General features: G+C 60.8%; 1 protein-coding gene across 2 annotated transcripts; it reads right to left on the bottom strand.

Annotated features, from left to right (window-relative positions):
- Positions 1-773: 773 nt before the first annotated feature.
- ZNF316 (zinc finger protein 316) lies at positions 774-19,232 on the bottom strand. Of its 2 annotated transcripts, XR_005016502.1 has the most exons (7): positions 19,108-19,232; positions 15,068-15,456; positions 14,343-14,461; positions 13,367-13,493; positions 12,711-12,824; positions 3,371-6,000; positions 774-1,299 (listed from the first exon to the last, which is right to left on the bottom strand). XR_005016502.1 is itself a non-coding variant. In XM_036826137.1 (6 exons), exons 2-6 carry the CDS (start codon positions 15,426-15,428, stop codon positions 3,689-3,691), a joined length of 3,033 nt encoding a protein of 1,010 aa, XP_036682032.1. In that variant the 5' UTR covers positions 15,429-15,456; positions 19,108-19,232; the 3' UTR covers positions 774-3,688. The 2 variants fall into 2 exon arrangements, 1 of the variants encoding a protein (XP_036682032.1); XM_036826137.1 differs by having other exon boundaries at positions 774-6,000.
- Positions 19,233-19,725: the final 493 nt, after the last annotated feature.

The following is a 19,725-nucleotide window of genomic DNA, read 5'->3' as shown; positions in this document are numbered from 1 at the left end:
CATGCTGCATGTGCCGGGTGACCAAAAAAAAGAAAGAAAGAAAGAAAAAAGAAATAGAGAGATGCAAGCCATTCATCTCTCTGTAAAATGAAGAACCGAGACTAAACTGAACGATGATGCTCCGTGTTAAGGTGGCCACGGACCCCACTAGCACTCTCTCACTGCGCTGGGAGTATACAGTGCCGGGCTGGAGTTAGCCGTACTCGGGGGCAATTTAGCTATATCCCCCAATTTAAATATGCATGCCCTTTGACCCAGCAACAGCACTTCTAGGACTTTACCTCACATAAACAGGTACCTTAAAAATCTACATAACTGCACAGATATACCTACAAGAATCTATGTTGAAGCACTGTTTGCAACAGTGAGAAGTTGGAAACAACCAAATAGCCATTTATGGAGAAGTTACATAGATGACGGTATAGTCACAAAATGAAAATACGATGGAGCAGTTAAAATGAGTGAGGTAGCTCTGTCAGGTAAGAAAGAATGTCACATGGTTAAATGAAAAAAGCAAGTTGTAAGAGAGCATGTAAAGCATGTCCCTAGTTTTAAAACATTTCCACGTACATAGAAGAAGTGTGCTCCCACACCTCCTGAAGCAACCGTGGTACCTGATGGCTGGATGTAGTGTGACTCGTTAGGAAATTAAAAGTGTGTAGTTAACACATTTTTGCACTGTTGGAATTTTTACAACTAGCATGAATTTTATAATCAGGAAAAAATTAAATAATGAACAAGGATCATAAAGCTTTATTTAATAAATATAGCCAAAAATTTCAAAATATTTTATTCCATGTGTAGCCAATTAGGAAAAGAAAAAAAGTTAGAAGGAAGTGTTCGAAGAGATTACGTGAAAGGGTCAGGAGAAAGGGAGGAGGATGGGGAAATTCAAGCAATAAAGGTTAAGTGGAGACCAGAGGGTGTTCAGGACCTTGTGACTCTCAAAGCACCAGCTTTCATGGGTCACATCTCACGGGGCACTGGGGGCTTCCTTTCCTCCTTGGCAATGATGGGAGATGCTAGATTGACATCTGTGGAATGAATCAGGACTCCAGAAACTTGGAAATCCTCTCAAAACCAGGGAGGCTGTCTACTTTTTTTCTATGACCATCAGAATTGCCTTATTTCCCCTCAGGGAATAACTTAAGTTTTCTGAATAGACTTTAAGATTCTCAAGGCCATCCATTTTAAACTAGGTCTTAATGTCCATCTGCCACTGAAATACCGGCTTCTGTTCTGATGCCTCCAAATCACACTTGAAAAGAGAATTTACTTCATACTTCGTATTTTTCAAATCTGTGGGGAAAGGATGGGAGGGTCAGGTCTGGTCGAGGGGACACCATGTGGTGAGAAGTCAATAAATCAGTTCAAAGGAAGGTGTCTGGGGCCCCGGGGGGTGGGGGGGGCGGCGGTGTGTGCTCTGCCCTGGCACAGAGCAGGTGAGCCTGGATAAACCCATGTGACTTTGGGGCCTCAGAACAGGGGTCTGGACCACCAGGAAGGGGACCTGGCTACAACAACCCTCCACATGTCAATGTCCCGATATAGGTGTGCATATTACAAGAAGCAGGTGGCAGTGTGCAGGCCCACTGGGGACTCCCGGGAAGACACAGTGGACACAGGTGGCAGGGGCCAAAGCTCTCTTGGGCTGACTCCTCACAGGCCAATTCTAGTTTCTAAGAAGAAAAACTTCTAAAGAGCGTTTGCAGGAACAAGGTGGGCCTGACGCCTTGCAGGGCCCCCCTGAGGGCCCTGAGGAGTGGCAACAACACGGAATCCAGTCACAAAGCTCATTTGTCCACTCTTTATTAAAGCTAGGTCCTCCTGCTGACAGCTGCGGGGCGACTTGGGCCCAGGAGGGGCACCAAAGGTGGGTACTCAGGGCTGTGCCAGGCGGGATGGGCGCGGACCGGCCCTCGGTCCCACGGGGCTGGTGCACCTTGCCCTGGGCCCTTCCTGAGGCTCCTTCTCGCAGCAGGGAGAGAGAGCACAGGGACAGGCGGCACTGCCCAGCACCGCCGGCGCCTCTGCGGGAACCCCTGTCCTCCTCAGCACCCCGCCCACCCCCGCCCTCACCCAGCCAGGCCCATTCTTACCACCACCGTCCAGGCCCCCTTCCCGCCCGCTGCTGGCTCTCAGGCCCCAGGGCCATGTCTACGCTAAAACAGAAGGAACTAGGTCTAAAAGGGAATGCGGCTGCTTCAAAATTTCAGTTTTCTGGCCCCATTCACACTGGCCCAGAAAGCATTAAAGGGGGCGGATGCCTTGCAGGTGACCCGATGGCTCGAAAGAGCCCAGCCTGGAAGGAGCGGTGCTGGCCGGTTGCGGGCCTTGCATAGCTGGACACTTGGTCAGTCACTGAGCCCCGGACTCAGGTCCGAACCCCCAGAGGTGTACCACCGCCGGGCAGACAGCCCGGCCCACGCTGCCTCCACTCACTGCCCACTCTGTGAGATGGGAACCTAACCAGAAACACCACTCGCTTCTAGTGTAGAGTAATGACAGAAGCAGAGTTAAACGGACCCGAGTAGGTCATAAGGCCCTAATCCTGGGAGGTAAGAAACAATCCTACTACCAACCTCTGTCACTTTACACTTGTCTATTAAATCTAAATGAGCGGCGGGCTCACAAGAGCAGGGCCCCATGTGTCCACCCACTCAAGGAGGTGGCAGCCAGGGAGCCAAAGGCTGGGGCCCCTGGCTGCTGGGCTCCCCGAGGATCTCCGAGTATGCCGCCTCCAGTGGTCCCAGGCGAGAGTACCCAAGGACTCAGAGGGGAGGCTGAAACTAAAACCCACACGGCCGGGCTGCTCTCGGTGCTCAAGCGGGGTGAAGACAGCGAGCGACTCCGGGGAATAAGGCTTCAAACTCCCTGGGGACCCTGCGAACACCTGCAACCCATCTGCCTGGGGCCACAATGTGGTTTCCAGCTTTTTCTCTTCCTCCCAGATTCTTCGGGCCATACAAGCCATGTAAGTAAATATCCAGTCGACAGAACAAAAGCTTTCCCAGGTGCATCTCCACTTCACCCCCCACCCCGGATTAGGGAGGAACACCGTCCTTTGAAAACCCACGAGGCTTCCCCTCGCCACGCGCACAGTCCTCAAAACTTTCTGGACATACTCGAATGACCAGAAGGACCCTGAAGTCTCCCGCTGAGGAACTGGAAGAAGTCATCAGCCAAACCCACTGGAGTAGCCATATGCTCTGCCCTCGACCACCCCACCCTCCCTTGATGCAAGGGCTTCCCTCCCTCGCTGTAAAACCCAGTTACTAACTCACAAGCCACCTGTCCCCCGGGCCACCCATATCGGAATCCGAGTAAAATAAATAACACTTCGCCTGCCATCCCTACCGCTTGGCCTCACCGCATCGATCCAGTGATGTCGCAGTCTCTTGTCGGGGTTGCCGCCCCCTGTCCCCATCTGCTCCGCGTGCAGCTCTCCTCTCCCCCTGCGCACCCCGTACGGCCATCCGAGCTCGGCGACCGGTTCTCTAGGGCCGGGCAGGAGGGAAGCCCGAGGCCGGGGAGCGGTGCACCGGGGCTGAGGGGAAGGCACCGCACCAGGACTGGGACCCTCAGCCCCCTGAGGCCAGAAGAGCAAGAGGCCGGCGCGCAGCGGCCGGCGCTCGAGCCGCAAGGGGCCGGTGGCCTAGCGGGCTGCGCCTCCGTCGGCCTGGGGCCCTCACATGATGCTCTCCTCGTAGGCGCCCGAGGGCCCCGCGAACGCGGCCGTCGGCTCGGAGCCGAAGCTCGTTCCGCCTGCGAACTCCAGGAGGGTGCTGCCGCGCTCCCCGGGCCCGGTCCCCGCGCCCGCACTCGGCGGCCCCTTAGCGGGTGCCTCGGCCTTGGGCGCGGGGGCGGCCGGCGTCTGGCCGGGCGAGCCCGCCGCGCCGCGGTGCGTCTTCATGTGGGTGAGCAGGTGCGAGCTCTGCGAGAAGCGGCGGCCGCAGTTGGCGCAGGCGTAGGGCCGCTCGCCCGTGTGCGTGCGCTGGTGCGTCACGAGCACCGAGCGCTGCGAAAAGCGCTTGCCGCACTCGGGGCACGGGAAGGGCCGTTCACCCGTGTGGCCGCGCCGGTGCTTGGCCAGGTTGGAGCGCTGCGCGAAGCCGCGGCCGCAGTCGGTGCAGCGAAAGGGCTTCTCGCCCGTGTGCGTGCGCCGGTGCCGCTTGAAGTCCGAGCTGTGGCCGAAGCCCTTGCCGCAGTCGGGGCAACGGTGCGGCTTCTCCTCAGCGTGTGCCCACTGGTGTCGCGTCAGCGCCGCGCTCTGCCCGAAGCGGCGGCCACACTCGCCGCACGCGTAGGGCCGCTCGCCCGTGTGCGCGCGCCCGTGCGCCGTTAGGTGCGCGCGCCGGCTGAAGCCCGCGCCGCACACACCGCACACAAAGGGCTTCTCGCCCGTGTGGCCACGCACGTGTGCCGCCAGGTGCGAGCCACGGGCGAAGCGCGCACCGCACTCGGGGCACGGGAAGGGCCGCTCGCCCGTGTGCGTGCGGCGGTGGCGCGCCAGGTGCGAGCCGTACACGAAGCTCTTGCCGCAGTCGGCGCAGCGGTGCGGCCGCTCGCCCGCGTGGTAGCGCTGGTGCTTGGCCAGCGCCGCGCGGCGCCCGAACGTCTTGCCGCAGTCGGAACATATCCACGGGCTCTCCTCCTCGGCCAGCGCGGCAGGCGCAGGCTCCGGCAGCAGCCCTCCGACTGCAGGCCCGAACGCACGCAGGCCGCCGCCCCCGGGCCCAGCACCGCCGCCGAAAGGGTCGCAGGCCAGCCCCGTGCCCTCGACCAGGGAGAGCCGGCCCCCCAGGGGCCCGGGCAGGGGGCGCCCGTCGGTCGACAGCCGCTCCGCGAAGTCCGGGAGGCCCAGGATCGGAAAGCCATCCGGGTGGAGCCAAGACTTGGGGTGCATGGGAAAGTGGAAGCCGAGCGGGTGCGAGGAAGGGCCTTCGCCCTCCCCCAGGCCGTTGCCCAGCCCCAGAAACCGCCTGTCCGGCTCGGGGTCGTCCTTTCTCCCGGGGGTGGGCGCCTCCATCGCCGCCTCTCTCGCCTCCGCCTCTCCCTCGGCCTCTCCGTCTGCTTCGTCGACCTCAGGCCCCTCGGGCCCAGCTTCGGCCTCCTCGGGCCCCGCCGAGGGCACCGTCTCACAGGGCTCGCGCTGAGGGCCGTCGCCGCCAGGCTCCGCACAGCCGCCGCCCCGTCGATGGCGCTGGAAGTCGGCGCGGAGGCGGAAGGCCTGGCCACAGTCCGAGCAGCAGTGAGGCCGGTCGGCCGTGTGCACGGCCTGGTGCCGCGCCAGCGCCGAGCTCTGGCTGAAGCTGCGGCCGCAGTGCGGGCAGGGGTAGGGCCGCTCGCCGGTGTGCGTGCGCTGGTGCGTGACCAGGTAGGAGCGGCGCCCGAAGCCCGCGCCGCAGAAGGCGCAGCGGTAGGGCCGCTCGCCCGTGTGGATGCGCCGGTGCGTGACCAGGTGCGACTTGTACACGAAGCGCTTGCCGCAGTCCGGACACGGGAAGGGCTTCTCGCCGGTGTGGGTGCGCTGATGGATGGCCAGGTGCGAGCGGTACACGAAGCCCTTGCCGCACTCATCGCAGCCGAAGGGCTTGACGGCCGCGTGGTAGCGCTGGTGCTTGGCCAGCCGGGACCGGTGCGGGAACACTTTACCGCACACGTCACACGTCGTCTCCGGCCGCCCGGCTGGAGCGGCCACCGCGGCTGGGAACGCCCAGGGCGCCAGCAGGCTCGCCCCCGGCTCCCGGCCCTGCAGAAAGGGCTTCGCCTCGGACCCCTCGGCCAGGACCCCGAGGCCGCCGGGGTCAAGACCCCACCCCTCTGGAGTCTGCGCCGAATCCGAGTCGTCGGGGCCCCAGGTCCCAGGCACGTCCCCCACGCCGTAGGCCGCGGACCACAGCCCTGGGGGCTCGTTCTCCTCCTCAGCCACCTCTGCCAGGAAGTCCTCGTCGTCCTCCTCCTCGTGGTCCTCTATGTCGTCGGTCCAGAACCAGGCCCCTGAAGGCGACAAGGGAAGGCCAGGAGAGAGAGGTGAGAAGAGGCCGTGACAGAAGCTGCTTAAAGACTGCTGCTCCTGTAAGGGGCGATTTCTGCAGGACCCCAGGCTCTCGGAGCACGGAGCCCGGGGTCAGGGCGCCACTGTTCCACGGGCGTGAGAGGTGGTGCCCGCCTCCTCCCTGAGTTAGGAGGAACTGTGCAGACAGGAGAAATGCACACGCGGGTGTCCCTCCTAGGAAGGCTGGGGTTCCCTCACCTCGTGGACTCTCCTCAAATGGCCTCAACTAATCCCTTTTCCAGATCTCCAGCTCCCTTCAGGGCTTGCCACCCTGCTGAGAATAGGGACACCTACGAAGTGGGTGATCTTGCCTGCGTTCCTGTGAGACCAGGGGTCAAGCCCAAAACAGGGGTCGAGGGCCCAGAAAAATAGACAGAGACGCCAGGTCTGTTTTCCCCAAAGCCCCTTGTCTCCTGGAGAACTCCACACCCCCCCCGGCCTGCTTGGCCCAAGGCAGCCAAGACTCCAGCACCAGCACGGCCACTGAGTACCTGCCTTTGTAACACCTAAGCTTTGCTTGGCATCCCTCCTCTGGATCTCTCCACCAGTCTCAGGCTGGCCAGCATCCAGGGCTCTCCCTCCCACCCCCAGAGCACAGCCAGGAAAGGCCGCTCTGGGCCAAGGAGACCTAGAGGGGCCTGTAGGCCCCAGCTCTCTGCACTCACCCTAAAGGGCTCCAGCAACTGTGCAGGCACAGCCCAGCCTCCCCACTAAGCCTCTCTGAAGCTTGGCTTTCTGAGCGGTTGTGCACTTGGGAAACGGTCCCTAACTGACTAAGACTGGGTGAGCTGCAAACATCTTCCCATCACAGAAGGCCAAGGACCCGCCTTCGGGTCCTGCAGTTCCATCCCTCCTCCACCAAGCAGCGCCCTGACCTCTCCCTTCAGTGCAGAGTAAGGATAGGGATTCAGTTTATAAAACAAGAGTGATGTGCCTGCCATCGTGATACACCCAGGAGGGAACTAGTATTGGGCTGGACAAAAAGTTCATTCGTGTTTTCCAATAGGATGTTATAGAAAAACCCGAACGAACTTTTTGGCCAATCTGATATTTACAAAGCAGGCACTAAGTCATACAACAAACAGAAAGAAAAAGGCCTGGTCCATGGCAGCCCAGGTGTTCCAGAGAACCTGCGTGCCAACTTCCTCTGGTACACCTTGCCCCGTGTGTGTCTACCGTGGCCACGTACAGTGTAGTCCACCTCACAATCCCAGTACCTGGAAGGTTCAAGCTCCCACACAGAGGTAGGAATCCCCTTTCCCACCACTCCCGGGTCCCCTGCCAAGGCTGTGGCTGGTGTCAGCCATCACCTGACTGGGTGGCCTTCAACACTGAGTCCTGTCCCCGAGGAAAGGTCGGGTCCCAGGAGGGATGCCCGTCCTGACTCGGCCCTGGTCCTGTGTTCTATATGGCATCCCAAACATATGGTGATAAATCACATGGGAAAACACAGCACAGTGCTAAGTGACATAAAGCCAGACACAGAACTGCACGGACATGATTTCTGCTCTGAAGAAAACATGTGTATAAAGGGATACAAAAATGGGTTATTTTATTTTTTCATGCTTTGCAATACTTTCTAAGTTTTCTGTAGTTAGTAATAATATACTATTATAGTAAAAATAAGCTTTAAATAAAGGACAGTGGTTTCCTGTTACTAAGCTGAGTTCATCTCCAACTGCCACCCACGGTGAGGGATGAGAAGTGGCTGAACAGCACGGAAAAGGCCCAGCTCCTCACTGTGAAGGCTGGAGCACCCCTAAGGGGAGCTGGTGGAGGGACAGGCAGTTTGGGCCCATGGTCAGATTAGCTGGAAATTCTTCCAGTGAGTCTCAAAAAGGCTTTTCCCTAAGACTCTGGTGAGTGTCCGGAGTAGTTTTAATTGGAGAGTCCCTAAGGCAGGGGGATTCAAGCTGGGGAACAAGTACAATGTCTTCGTGGGATGAATGTACCCCAGGACCCAGCCAAGGGTCAGTGGCACTTGCTGAAGTGGACACCCAGGCCAACGAGGGCCTGCCAGCTGGCAGCCTCAGCTACTCAGAGCGGGGGACAGGCTAGGTCCCAACGACTCATCCACAACACCTCTTCCTTGGGGTCTGAGAGTAGGAAAGCCCCCCACTTGGGGAGGTGATCCTTTGCCCTGCCCCCACCCCAAACATCAAACAATGCTAAGCTCTGCAGAGGGGGCTGATCCTAGGAGGGGACCTGACCTCATCACTGGCTCTGGAGCTGGCATGGCCACTTGTCCAAAAATGAGAAAATATTAAACATAAGGCAAGTTGGTAGAGGCCACCACTGACACCGAGTAAAAGACAATAAGGGCATCCAGGTCCCTGGCAGGCAGAGCTGGCTGCACCCCGAGACAAGATCTCTGGGAAGCAGCACGGCCACCAGAGGGGACTCAGGGGGACAGCAGCCTGCCTCCAGGCCAGGCTCTGTTCTCACCTTCTGCCGCCAAAGTGGCCCAGGATCTGGAGGTCTGGGCCCCCGGGCGGGGGTGTCCATTGTCGGGGTTACCCCCCGGCTGCAAAGGGGACAGGGTTCCCAGGGGGTTTGCTAGCGCCCCGGATGCAAGCCTATTTTGGATCCAAGTGAGGACTCGTCAGGTCTGCTCGTGAGACCGGGTCCGAGGCAGAGGAGATACTCTGACAAGGCGGGGGGGTGGGGTGGGGGGGGGAGGGCCTTTCCCAACAGTGGCCCAGAAGGTCAAACATAGCTGCCTCTTCCAGAACCCACAGGGGGAGAGTGGACAAGTGGACCCTGGGGAGGGGAAGCTGGCATTTCATCTCCCTGAGACATCCGCTCCTAAGGACTCTGACACTGGGTGAGGATTAGCTAGGCCAGGGCCCGCGCTCTGAGCCTGATGACACTCACGGGGGCCGACCAGTGGCCTTGTGAGCAGACCCCCAAGGCGCCCCAGGTAAGTCACGAATAAACGGCCTCGGGGAGGAGGAGGCCCTGCGGCCACCTGCCTGGCGCACCTGCTCCCCGAGCTGCTGGGAGGTGGCCGACACTCGCTCTGCCCCGAGAACCAAGCCGAGGGTTTCTATGACTCCCACCCCGAGCACCCTCTGCCCCTGTCCTGTCCTGTCCCCGAGACCTGTCCCCAGGCCTGGCCCCACGGTGAGTCAGCTGCAGGTCTGCTCTAACCCCTCCCCGAGGAACCCAGCCATGGCACAGGGCCCAGAAGGCAGTCATGTGTGTGAAGTCAGCACCTGCTCCTGACCCTCTGGCCAGACCGAGACTCAGGGTGGGCTCGGGGAGAGCCCCGCCCCCAGGGACAAAGGCGGGACGTGGACAAGGGGGTGGCCAAAGCTGCAGGCGGGCTCCTTCCTCCCCGTCCGGCTGCCGTCAGTAGCCCCTCCTTCCCTCTGAGCAGGAATTCGGCCACCCGGGAGGCGGGGGCTCCCGGCAGGGCTGGGTTTCTGCGATGGATCTATCCTCCCCGCTGCGGGGTCCTCAGGCTGACACATCTTCCGGGAGGGGGTCCTCCCCGAGCGCCTCTCCAGAACCGCTGACCGTGCTCACCAACCATCAGAGTCTCTCACTTTGGTGTGCGTTCACCTGATCGCTTTTCAACTCTCTCTCTCTCTCCTTTCCTGTGTAACGTTTAAGCCGGTTCAAGCCTGCCTGTTGTATTTCTCTTCTATCTTTCACTTTCACACGAGGGGCAGGAACAGCAGTCAAGGAGGGGGGTCATCAGTGGAGCACTGTGGAGGCGGCACAGGTGTGAACAGAACACAGCGCGCTCTCACAGAGTCTGCTGGAGGAAATGAGGAAGCAGGCACCTGGGCGGGACCGCTCCAGACCTCGCTGAGCGCTGTGGACGCAGGGAACGTCCTGCAGTGACATGCGGGGTTCCCGACATCAAGGTGGTCAGAGGACACACACGACTCAAGTGGGACCTACACGCTGAGCCAGCCACACGAAGGTCACTCCAGGCAGAGAAAACAGCAGGTACAAAGCCCCGAGGCAGGTGAGAGCCTGAAGAGAAAGGCTGTCGGTGGAGTTGAGCCTGAAGAGCTATGGGTGTGTGAGGGGTGCAGGCCCCCAGGCCGCAGAGGATCCCAGATACTGTGCCGAGTGCCCGGGGAAGTCTCGGGGTGGTGGGCAGCCAGCAGCTCAGGGACGCCTGTGGCCACATGCCTGACAACCTCATGCCTGGGCCAGGGCTGGGGTGAGGAAGGCAGAGGGACAAGGACCACTCGGGCCCCAGCTAGGCCCACCACGTGCCAGGGACGCTGCAGGAGGGGCCCGGGGTGGGAGACATGGTGCCACTTCAGGGTTAGCTCACTCTGAGATGCCCTCAGACACCCAAGTGGAGACGTCAAGCAGACGGCAGAACAGACAAGGTCAGAGCTGGAGAGAGAGGCTGAGAATGGGCAGGTGAGCACAAAGAGCACTTCAGTCCCTGGCCCAGCGGGGGTCACCCAGAGAGAGGAGAGGAGAGGGCACAGGGCTGTCCTGGGGCTTGCAGACATGCAGTGGCAGGTGGGGAAGCAGCCAGAGGCAGCAGAGAGACCAGGGGCATGTGGCGTCCCTCCTGCAGAGCAGAAAAGCTAATGCGACGAGGAAGTAAGGCCAGAGCACCCAGCCAAGGTAGCGAGGGCACCCTCAGCCGCAGGAAATAGGGTTCAGCCACGGGCAGGGATCTGCCAGGTGACCACACTGGGCATTTGCAAGGAATGGGGGAGCCTACTATCTCAGCCGGGTGAGGAGAGAGGTGGCAGGTAATGGGTGAGGACCAGGGAGCGGGAGGTGGTGGTCGAGGGGAGCCAGAGCAAGGAGGCTTTAATTCAGCACTCAGAGGCCCTGGGGCACCTGAGTGGGCGCGTTTGGCCAGAGTCCAAACCTTATGTGTGGCCCAACTTGTTAAGAAGCACAAGAGATGGATATGCTTGTGTTTTGCAAGACTATGATCTAGAAATACAGAAACTCTGCCAGGCTTGGAACACCGGCTGTCCTGCCCAGACCCAGCAATTCGCAATTCTCAACTGGCTCAGCTGCACAGAAATGAGCACGGGGAGAAAAGGGGAGGAAGGCACTTGGCAGACAGGCTACAGTGACAGTTAAGAAGGGAGACCTCAGATAGATTCGCTCTGGCCGAGCTGACCCCAGCCTTCGCCGCCACAGCCCCTCCCGGGAGACAGGTGACACGTGGCAGCCTGTGCCCGCATCCTGCACCCGCCTCGGCTCCGCAGGGGAAGGCGGAGGCACTGGCCCAGCGAGCCTGCCCCTTCAGCGAGCTGCCAAACCCCAGCTAGGTTCACAGAGCACGTTGTGGGGACCACCCAGGCTCGAGCCTGCAAAAGGATCCACCCCAGGACCCTCCAAGAAGCATGGAGAACAGGGGCACATCCAGACCACGTGTGAAGACTGGCCAGTGGAGGCCAACAGCCCCTTCCTCTCCAGGTGGCTTTTCAGATCTGTGCCCAGAAACAGGGCACACCTCCCAGTAGACCCTCCAAGAAACATCACCTACATCCCAGTCTCAGCCTGCAGGCAGCGGCAACATTTTTTGCCAGCCAGAGCCCTCCTGATTCTGAAGGCCAGGAGACATTCCAAGAGGGTCCCAGAGAATGTGGAGACGTAGGGCAGGAAGGCCACCCCGAAACACAGTGGAAAGTAAGGCCCGAGGCCTGAACCCACTGTGGGCAAGTGACTTAATCACTACTTTAAAAGTCAATTTCCTTGACTGTAAAGTGAGACCAATAATCCCTCCCCTGCTACTTCACAGAGCTGTTACGAGGATAGAAAGTATACAGGGAAATACTCTGAAGAGTACACGTGTAGACACAGCACTGTCTATGTTTTTCTGTATTTTATTTTAAAATCTCTACAAGCTGCTCCCAGTCTATCCAAGCACGTGAGTGGCATGAGACATCCAGAGCCCCGCACTAGGCTGGCATCACCCGAGACCAAAGCCAAACACACACACCGTGCAAGGGCCTCCACTGAACCTCTGACACACGGGGAACAGCTCACAGACCTCCATGGGGCACCTCCACAGAACCAGTGGTCCGACGGCCTCGGGTGGGAAACTGTGGGTTTTGTTCAAACTCTTTATTCTCCAGATGAATAAAAATGAGGCCCAGAAAGTTGAAGGAACAGGGCCAGAGCCATGTCCGAGGTCTCAGAGAAATCCGACACCCTGAACGCTTCCTGTACGTCTCTCTCCAGAATCTCCTCTCTGGAAGGTCCAGGGCTGCCAGCCCAGGCCCCGACCCTGGGCCTCCCAGGGAGAGGAGATGGCCAAATGGGCGGGGAAGCCGTTCAATCCTGGGAGCCGGAAGCCCAGCTCCAGCACTGCAGGGCAACAGTCTGCTCCTCACCTGGCCCCGCTGAGCTGGTAACTTGACAACTGACCCTCACATACACAAAAACAATCAGAGGCTCAAGGCAGGGACAGGGCATCATTGTTAAAGATTCGTAACAGGAACCTCTAGGTTCTCTAAAGACTCCCCAGCCTTTGGGCCTCTGCAGACCAGAACCAAGAGGAGCCAACCCACAAATGTAGAGGTGAGCCCCCAGTGCCACTGTGTCCCCACAGAGGCCCCCCAAGAGTGCAGATCAGCAGTACCGGGGCCGCAGTGGAGAGCAAAGGCACAGGCCGAAGTCTGGTGAAACCCGCAAGAGTCCGTGTCACGCTCACCTGTGTAGACACCGGTGACGATGTCTCCCTCCTCGGGACGGGGGCTATCCGGGACCCAAGGCTCCTCTCCTTGCTCCAGCCGGAAGATCAGATCCGGCTTGGGGATTGGGTATCCTGCCCCGGAAAAAACAGGCAGCAGCTGCAGGGCTGCGCCTGCAGGCCCCACCCTCACCCACACAGCACCGCCACCACTGGCTCCTCTCTCCGGCCCTTCCAGGACCAGCCTTCCCAGCTCCCTGCCTCCGCTGGGAAGTCCCACACTCCCTTCTCTCTGGAGCCCTGCCCTCATCCCCAGCTCCCCTGTCCAGCCCCCTCCACACACTGCCATCTGCAGGGCGCCCGCCCTTCTCCTCGTCACCTGACTCCTCACCCCTTGAGGCCTCTGAGGAGCGTACAGCACAGAGACCAGAGCGGCACTGCAGCTCCCCAGAACATGTCCACCTGGGTCATGGCGCTGCTGGGCCATAGGGGGCCCCCCCCAAGACACGCCCCGGCCCAGAGGCCAGGCTGGTCCCTAGGGCTTCCCTGGGAGGCGGGCTGGCTCCAACACCTCCTTCTCCAAGACCCTGGGGCTCCAGAAACCACCCTCTCAGACAGCTAAGCCCCTGGCAGCCATAGCGCCAGGATGCCTCTTGGGGACAAAAGGCTCTGCTCACCCAAGGACACCAGGATCCCGTAGTTTTCCTGCATGACTTCCTTGTAGAGCTCCCGCTGGTCCGCATCCAGCCTTTCCCACTCCTCCAGGGAGAAGTACACAGCCACGTCTTCAAAGGTCACCAGCCCCTGGAAAACAAAGAACCCTGGCTGCTGCCCTACACTGCCCCGGCAAGAGGCAGGGGCGTCTCACGAGGAGAAGACAGGAGCTCACTTCAGCGGGCGCTGAGCTGACCCTGCAATGTGGAGCTCAGGGGACACAGCCCAGCAGCCCAGCAGCTCCAAGTCTACAAACACCCGACGGAACGAGGGTCCTGCAGGCCTGTCACAGCCCCAGGAGGCAAGGACCCCATTCCCATCCAGAGATTAGGGGCCCAGGCTCAGAGAGGGAGAGCGCTCAGCTCAGACGGGGCAGAGCCCGGACTCACGCCGAAGTCCACAGACGATGAAGCCCAAGACCCCATGTATGTGCTGCATGGGCACCTCGCCCCCTCCTACTCCACTGTCTGCCTCAAGCCAGTGGACACGTCAGTGGTGTGAGGGCCCATGCCTTGCTGGACAAGCGGCACCAACTAAACTGAGTGTGGGCACTGGCACCCAATCTAACTGGGCTCAACAGGAAACCAGAGCCTGGACAGGTGACAGGCGCTCCAGGTAAGGGCACAGCGTGACCCTGGGGGAGAGCCAGGGCTGCCGGAACTGTGCAGGCTGCAGGTGAGTTGCTGGTGGGCAACATGATCAGGACATTCCAATGGCCTGGGAAGGGTCGGGCCCCAGGAGAGCGGAACCATACCCCACGGGTTTGGGGCTGGAGACTCCCAGCTGCTTCCTGCAGCCCCGTCCTGGCCCACAGCCTGGGCTCGGCCTGAGGACCACAGTGCCACTGCCCTGCCAACAGGGTCTCCAGGACAGCGGGTGCCAATCCCCCTGGGAAAACCCAGCCTGGTTAACTGAGCCCCAAATAAAGGAGCAGCTCACCTGAGACCCAGATGTCAGGGAATCGTCCTCATCCTCCTCCTCCTCTTCTTCGTCCTCGTCCTCGTCCTGCTCCAGGTCCTCATCCCTCAACATGGCTGGAGCCCGGGAGGCCTGCAGGGCTGAGGGGAGAGACCTCTTGGGGGCCAGCCTTTAGCATCAGGCCTCACTGCCCTGGCCGACGTCTGTCCATCCAGCTACCAGGGTCAGCAGCTCCTGGCCACTCCCTCTTTTCGAAACCTAGGCCCTGGGCTTCCCTGGTGGTGCAGTGGTTAAGAATCCACCTGCCAATGCAGGGACACAGGTTCGAGCCCTGGTCCGCGAAGATCCCACATGCGACAGAGCAACTAAGCCCGTGCGCCACAACTACTGAGCCTGCGCTCTAGAGCCCGTGAGCCACAACTACTGAGCCTGTGTGCCACAACTACTGAAGCCCACGAGCCTAGAGCCCGTGCTCCGCAACAAGAGAAGCCACCACAATGAGAAGCCCGCGCACCACAACGAAGAGCAGCCCCTGCTCGCCACAACTAGAGAAAGCCCGCGTGCAGCAACGAAGACCCAACGCAGCCAAAAATAAAAATAAATCAATGAAATAAGTTTTTTTAAAAAAGAAAAAAACCTGGGCCCTGCCACTCCAGCTGCACCCCGTCGGGTCAAAGAGCTCTTCCCGGCCTGCCCACCCAAGCCCCCCCTAACTTCCTCCCCGAAGACTAGCTCCTTTTTCTTACCCTTTTCCTGAAGACCTGGGGACTGGGCATCCCCACCACAGCTAAGGCGCTCCTGGGTCCCAGACGCCGGACTCCGCTCTTCTGCCACCACGTCCTCCACGTCGTCGTCCTCCGCCTCCACCTCCACCTGCTGCACCGGCCCTGCCTGCACCCCCTCCACCTCCAGCTCCTCTGCCACCTCCGCCACGGCCTCGTCCTCCTCGGCCTCCACCACCATCACCTCCTCGTCCGCCAGCTCCTCCACCTCTTCCCCCTTTTCTTCCTCCTCTTCTTCCTCCCGATTAGGATCACATTCCGACCTGTCCTCCGCCCTCTCCCGCTGGGCGGCTGGGGAGTCTGGAGTCGTGTGAAGGGCTGCCATCGTCTCTGGAAGGGAGCCTCAGCTCGGCCTGCAACACAGACGGGCGACGGTGACCAGCCGCCCGGCACGCAGCCCTCTGAGGGAGGTGGGGTTGGTTTGCCCCGCGATACAGTAACAGCACCAGAGCTGAGGCACGACTGGAGCTCTTTCCATGATCTCATGTGGCACAACCTAGATTCTGTAACAGAAAAGCTGCCAAAGAGCCCCTCACCGTGACCCCCGTGACGCGGCCTCAGCTCTTTCTTGCAGGCAACGACAGGCCTGGTGTGAACTGCCATGCTTTCTTGGAGTAAGCCAGGGATTAATCCCGGGTTTTTATCCTCAAGAACATGGAAGCATCAAGTCCAGGCAACACGCCCGAGAGTGGCCCAGCCTGCGTTTAGCTGAAACGGGTGCACACAGCCCATAAGGAACAGTGCACCTGATATACGGGGGCGGAGGAGAGGCTCGCCCAGCTCTGAACGTGCACGAACTTGGGCACGAACTCGGCGGCAGGGAGTGTGGGAGCCGAGGTCTGAGCACGGGTGGGCCAGGAACCCCAGTGCAGTGTGACGGGCGGGGGAAGGTAAGACCACCCTGCCGGGAGGGCCCACTCTACCAAGCCAGCAGGTCAGGCTCCTTCCTGTGGGAGGCGGCAGAGAAGAGGCCCTGAGCAGGCAATTACCCCTGTGCCCCCCTCACCCCTGGCTCCGTCCAGGGCATCTGGAAAAAGCTCGGCTGATCAGGGATTTGGTTCATCACTAGACCAGCAAAGGTGAAAAAAAAAATGCCCTGTGACACCTCTTCACGTTTGGGGATCAGAGAATCCTAAGTGTTGAATCATCAAAGCCCCAGTGGCTCACAGCAACCACCTCTCACATCGATGTCGGAGACGGCTCAGCCCAGGCACTTGGGAGATGCAGCCACACCGCCGCAGAGCACGGAGCCCGGGGCTGTGGACCCAAGAGGGATGGGATACCACGGGCCCTGGGGCCACTCCTCCCTCCCAGCTGCGCATTCCTCACCAGCCCCAGTGAAGTCCCAGGACAAGACAGAGTCATGGGTTTTGACGAGCCAGTTTCTGTGGCTCCTTTTTGAGTGCAAACCTAAGAACAGGTCCATCAGCCAGCATGGCCCCATCAGTCTCTCAGACCTGACTAGGGCCACTTCCAAAGTAAGCCAAGCCCACTACAAATACAGCGACCCCAGAACCCCGGGGAGAGAGCACGAACCCCGGAGGAGCCTGAGATGTCAGGCCACACAGGACAATGGGGCTACAAATTCAGGCTTAGCCCAGATGCCATGCCAAGCTCAGCAGAGCCCCTCCTGCCTGGCCCCCTCGCAGAGCACACTCCTGCAGGCCAGGCCCCCGTCCGAGGACCGGAGGCTTGGGAATAAAGTGGCCCTGTGCTTGTTCCACCTCAGGACCTTTGCACATGCCATTCCTGCTCCCTGGCACTCTCCTCCCCTCTTCTTCACTGATCCTTTGGAGGCAGCCCCCTGGGCCCCTAAGACACACACAGTTCCCTGGACTCTGCCCTCTTAGCACCCACATTTTAATATACTTACAGAACTGTCTGCTTTTTGCCTGTCTCCCCAAATACACACTCAACTCCAAGAAGGCAGAAGTTCCCTTTGCTCATCTCTGAATCTCCTTGTGCCAGACACAGAGTGAGCACTCAAATATTTATTGATAAAATGACTCTAGGGACTTCCCTGGTGGTCCAGAGGTTAAGACTCCACGCTCCCAGTGCAGGGGGCCTGGGTTCAATCCCTGGTCGGTGAACTAGATCCCACGTGCCGCATCCCATGTGCCACAACTAAGATCCTGTGCAGCCAAATAAATAAATAAATATTAAAAAAAAAAAAGAAGAAGAAAGAAAAAAATGACTCTGAAGTCTGCGGTCAACGTGATGAACATGAGATTTTCCAAAGTCAGTATTCTGGCCCCACTGTCATGTTCCAGAACAGGATGACTGCTGTTGAGGGTCCTTCAGACTAGAACCCACTGGAGAGTCTCTGCCTCTAAAGAGGTTACGACCTGAGGTCCCTTCTCCCAAGAGGTGCACCTGCTGCTGACCAGAGGAGGGAAAGACCCAGCAGTCGTGGAGGTGGTCAGTCACCCTGCAGATGGGAAGGGGCCTAGCATAGCCAGACGCCCCATAAACCCTGACCCAGCATCCAGAACAGAGTGGTTCTGAGAAACGGGCCTCAGTAACTTGGGTGGCAGATGCCCCTTCTGCCTCCCCAGGACAGGTGTGTGCTGGGCATACCCTCAGACCCACACACTCTCCTTTCTTCTCTTTCCAGCCTGCCAGCCTACCAGAAACTCACTTCCGGCATCCAGCTCAGGATGCCACAGAGAGTCAGGTAAGCGACCTGATCATGATAACCCTTCAGGTCATCCCAGACCATTATTTCCATGGGGGCTGGGGCGGGGCTGCACCCTAGGATATAGTGCTGCAGAATTTAGAATGGAGCGCGGGGCGAGGAGGGGCGGTTAACGAGATGCCTGCCTCCGGGAGAAGGACCACACAGCCAGAAAGAGGGAAACTTAGAAAACTTTTAGCAACTCTCCACTGAAGTCCCATATCCAGGGAACCTACATAGAGAAGTAGAAGAAATGTGTGGGTGCAGGTAGATCTAGGCCCCTTCCTTCCGTCTGGTGGCCTCACTGACCACACCTGTTACTCAAGGCCTTCTAGGCTTTCATCTCCGCCCAGAAACCTTCCTTCCCTGACTACCAGGATCCTCACTGTTTGTCCACGGATTTGGGCTCCCCTGCTCTCCTGGGGTTGCTCCTGGTGCAGGTGTATCCACGGGGCCAACCCTGCTGCCCAAGGGCAGCCCCTCACCTTGCTGGCCAGCTCCCCAGACCTGCCAACACGTGCTGAACCAAACCCAGTACCAGGGTCTCCCCACACAGGCACAGCTAGGGACCTGATCCTGCACACCTCCCCTTCCCCCTGCCCACTGGGTCCTCCACCAAAGGCCAGCCCCTCTCCCACCTCTCCGGCCACATGGGGCAGCCCAGACCCCATCCAACCCCAGAAATGAGTTCCCCAACCCGCCTACCAACCCGCCTACTGGCGGTAGAAGACTCGGCACAGCAGCCCTCCGGAGCCTCCATTTGCAGAGGGAGGACCCAGGCAAGGCCCCCAAGGTCACTAAGCAAGCTCGCGGGGGCGCCAAGCCATCTCCATCCCTCCAGGGGGCTTATCGGCCTCCGCCTCCCTCAGAAGCCAGGGCAGGGCCGTGACAGTCCCTCCTGGATGGGTGTGTCCCCGGGGGCGGCCGCGGCCCAACCCCCGCCCCTCCGGCCGAGACGGCGGCGGGCACCTCCCAGGGGTCGCGGGTGTGTGTCCTCCCAGCCCGCCTACTCCGCGCTGCCCGCCCGGACCGGCCCTGGGGGTCGGGGCCCGCCTCCTTCGCGCAGGCCCGGGCGGGGGTCCACGGGCCGCGCCGAGCGTGGGCGCGGCCGCGGAAGGCCAGGCCAGAGCGCCGCTCGGGCCCCCCCAGACCCAAGCCCGACCCGGACCGGCCCGCCCCGCTGCGCGCCGCTGCCTCCCCGCGGCCTCCCGCGCCGGCGTCGAGGGGCGGCGCGACCCCGACCCCACGCCCGCGCCTGGCCCGCCGGCACCTGCCGCCAGCGCCCGCCTCCCGCCGGCCTCGCCACCCACTCGCCGCGCCGCCCACTCACCGCGCGCGCCGGCCGCCGAGCCGCCGCCGGACACCGGGGCCGGGCCGGGGCCTGCGCGCCCCGCGCTACACAAAGTGACGGCCCCAGAGCTGCGCGGCGGCGGCGCGTGGGCACCGGAAGTGCCGCCACCGGGCTCCGCCCCGCCGGTGCCCACGGGGGGGCACTTCCGGTCACGCGGGGTCCAGCGCGGCCCCTGAGGGGGAGTGCGTGGGGGGAAAGGAAGCGGCCCTGGTGCGAGGGCGCCCTCGGACCTGGGTCCCCGCGCTCGTATGCACTGCGTCCCGGGCCTTGGGGACCCTGGCGCGCCCCGCGCCGCCCCAGGGCCCGACCCCACCTCTGGGGACCCCGGCCCCGCCCTGCCCCTAGAGATGCCCGCGAGGTCCGCCCGCTTCCCAAAACCCGCCCGGCTTCCTCATGCAAACATGATTTAGGGGGCGGCGCTACCGAGCGCTAGACCCGGCCAGGTCCACCCGGGCCTCGGGACCCTCCCCGGGCCCCACGACGGTGGAGGGAGGCGATGACCCCTATGAGGGCCCGCGTGCCCTCAGACCCAGGCAGGGGCGGGGGGCGATCCCTGCTGGTGATGGGCCCGCAGTACTGGAGCAGGTGGGCCGGACG

Source organism: Balaenoptera musculus, chromosome 15, assembly GCF_009873245.2.
Source record: "Balaenoptera musculus isolate JJ_BM4_2016_0621 chromosome 15, mBalMus1.pri.v3, whole genome shotgun sequence".
Taxonomy (NCBI): domain Eukaryota; kingdom Metazoa; phylum Chordata; class Mammalia; order Artiodactyla; family Balaenopteridae; genus Balaenoptera; species Balaenoptera musculus.
This window is presented reverse-complemented; position numbering and strand designations above follow the sequence as displayed.

What these genes read in the sequence shown, in the direction of transcription:
- ZNF316 (XM_036826137.1), bottom strand. Translation starts at nt 15,428, where the DNA reads ATGGCAGCCCTTCACACGACTCCAGACTCCCCAGCCGCCCAGCGGGAG. An exon ending in CCCAGGTCTTCAGGAAAAGG is followed by an intron (nt 14,462 to 15,067) that starts GTAAGAAAAAGG and finishes CTCTCCCCTCAG; the next exon opens with CCCTGCAGGCCTCCCGGGCT. An exon ending in CGGGATCCTGGTGTCCTTGG is followed by an intron (nt 12,825 to 13,366) that starts GTGAGCAGAGCC and finishes TTTCCGGGGCAG; the next exon opens with GATACCCAATCCCCAAGCCG.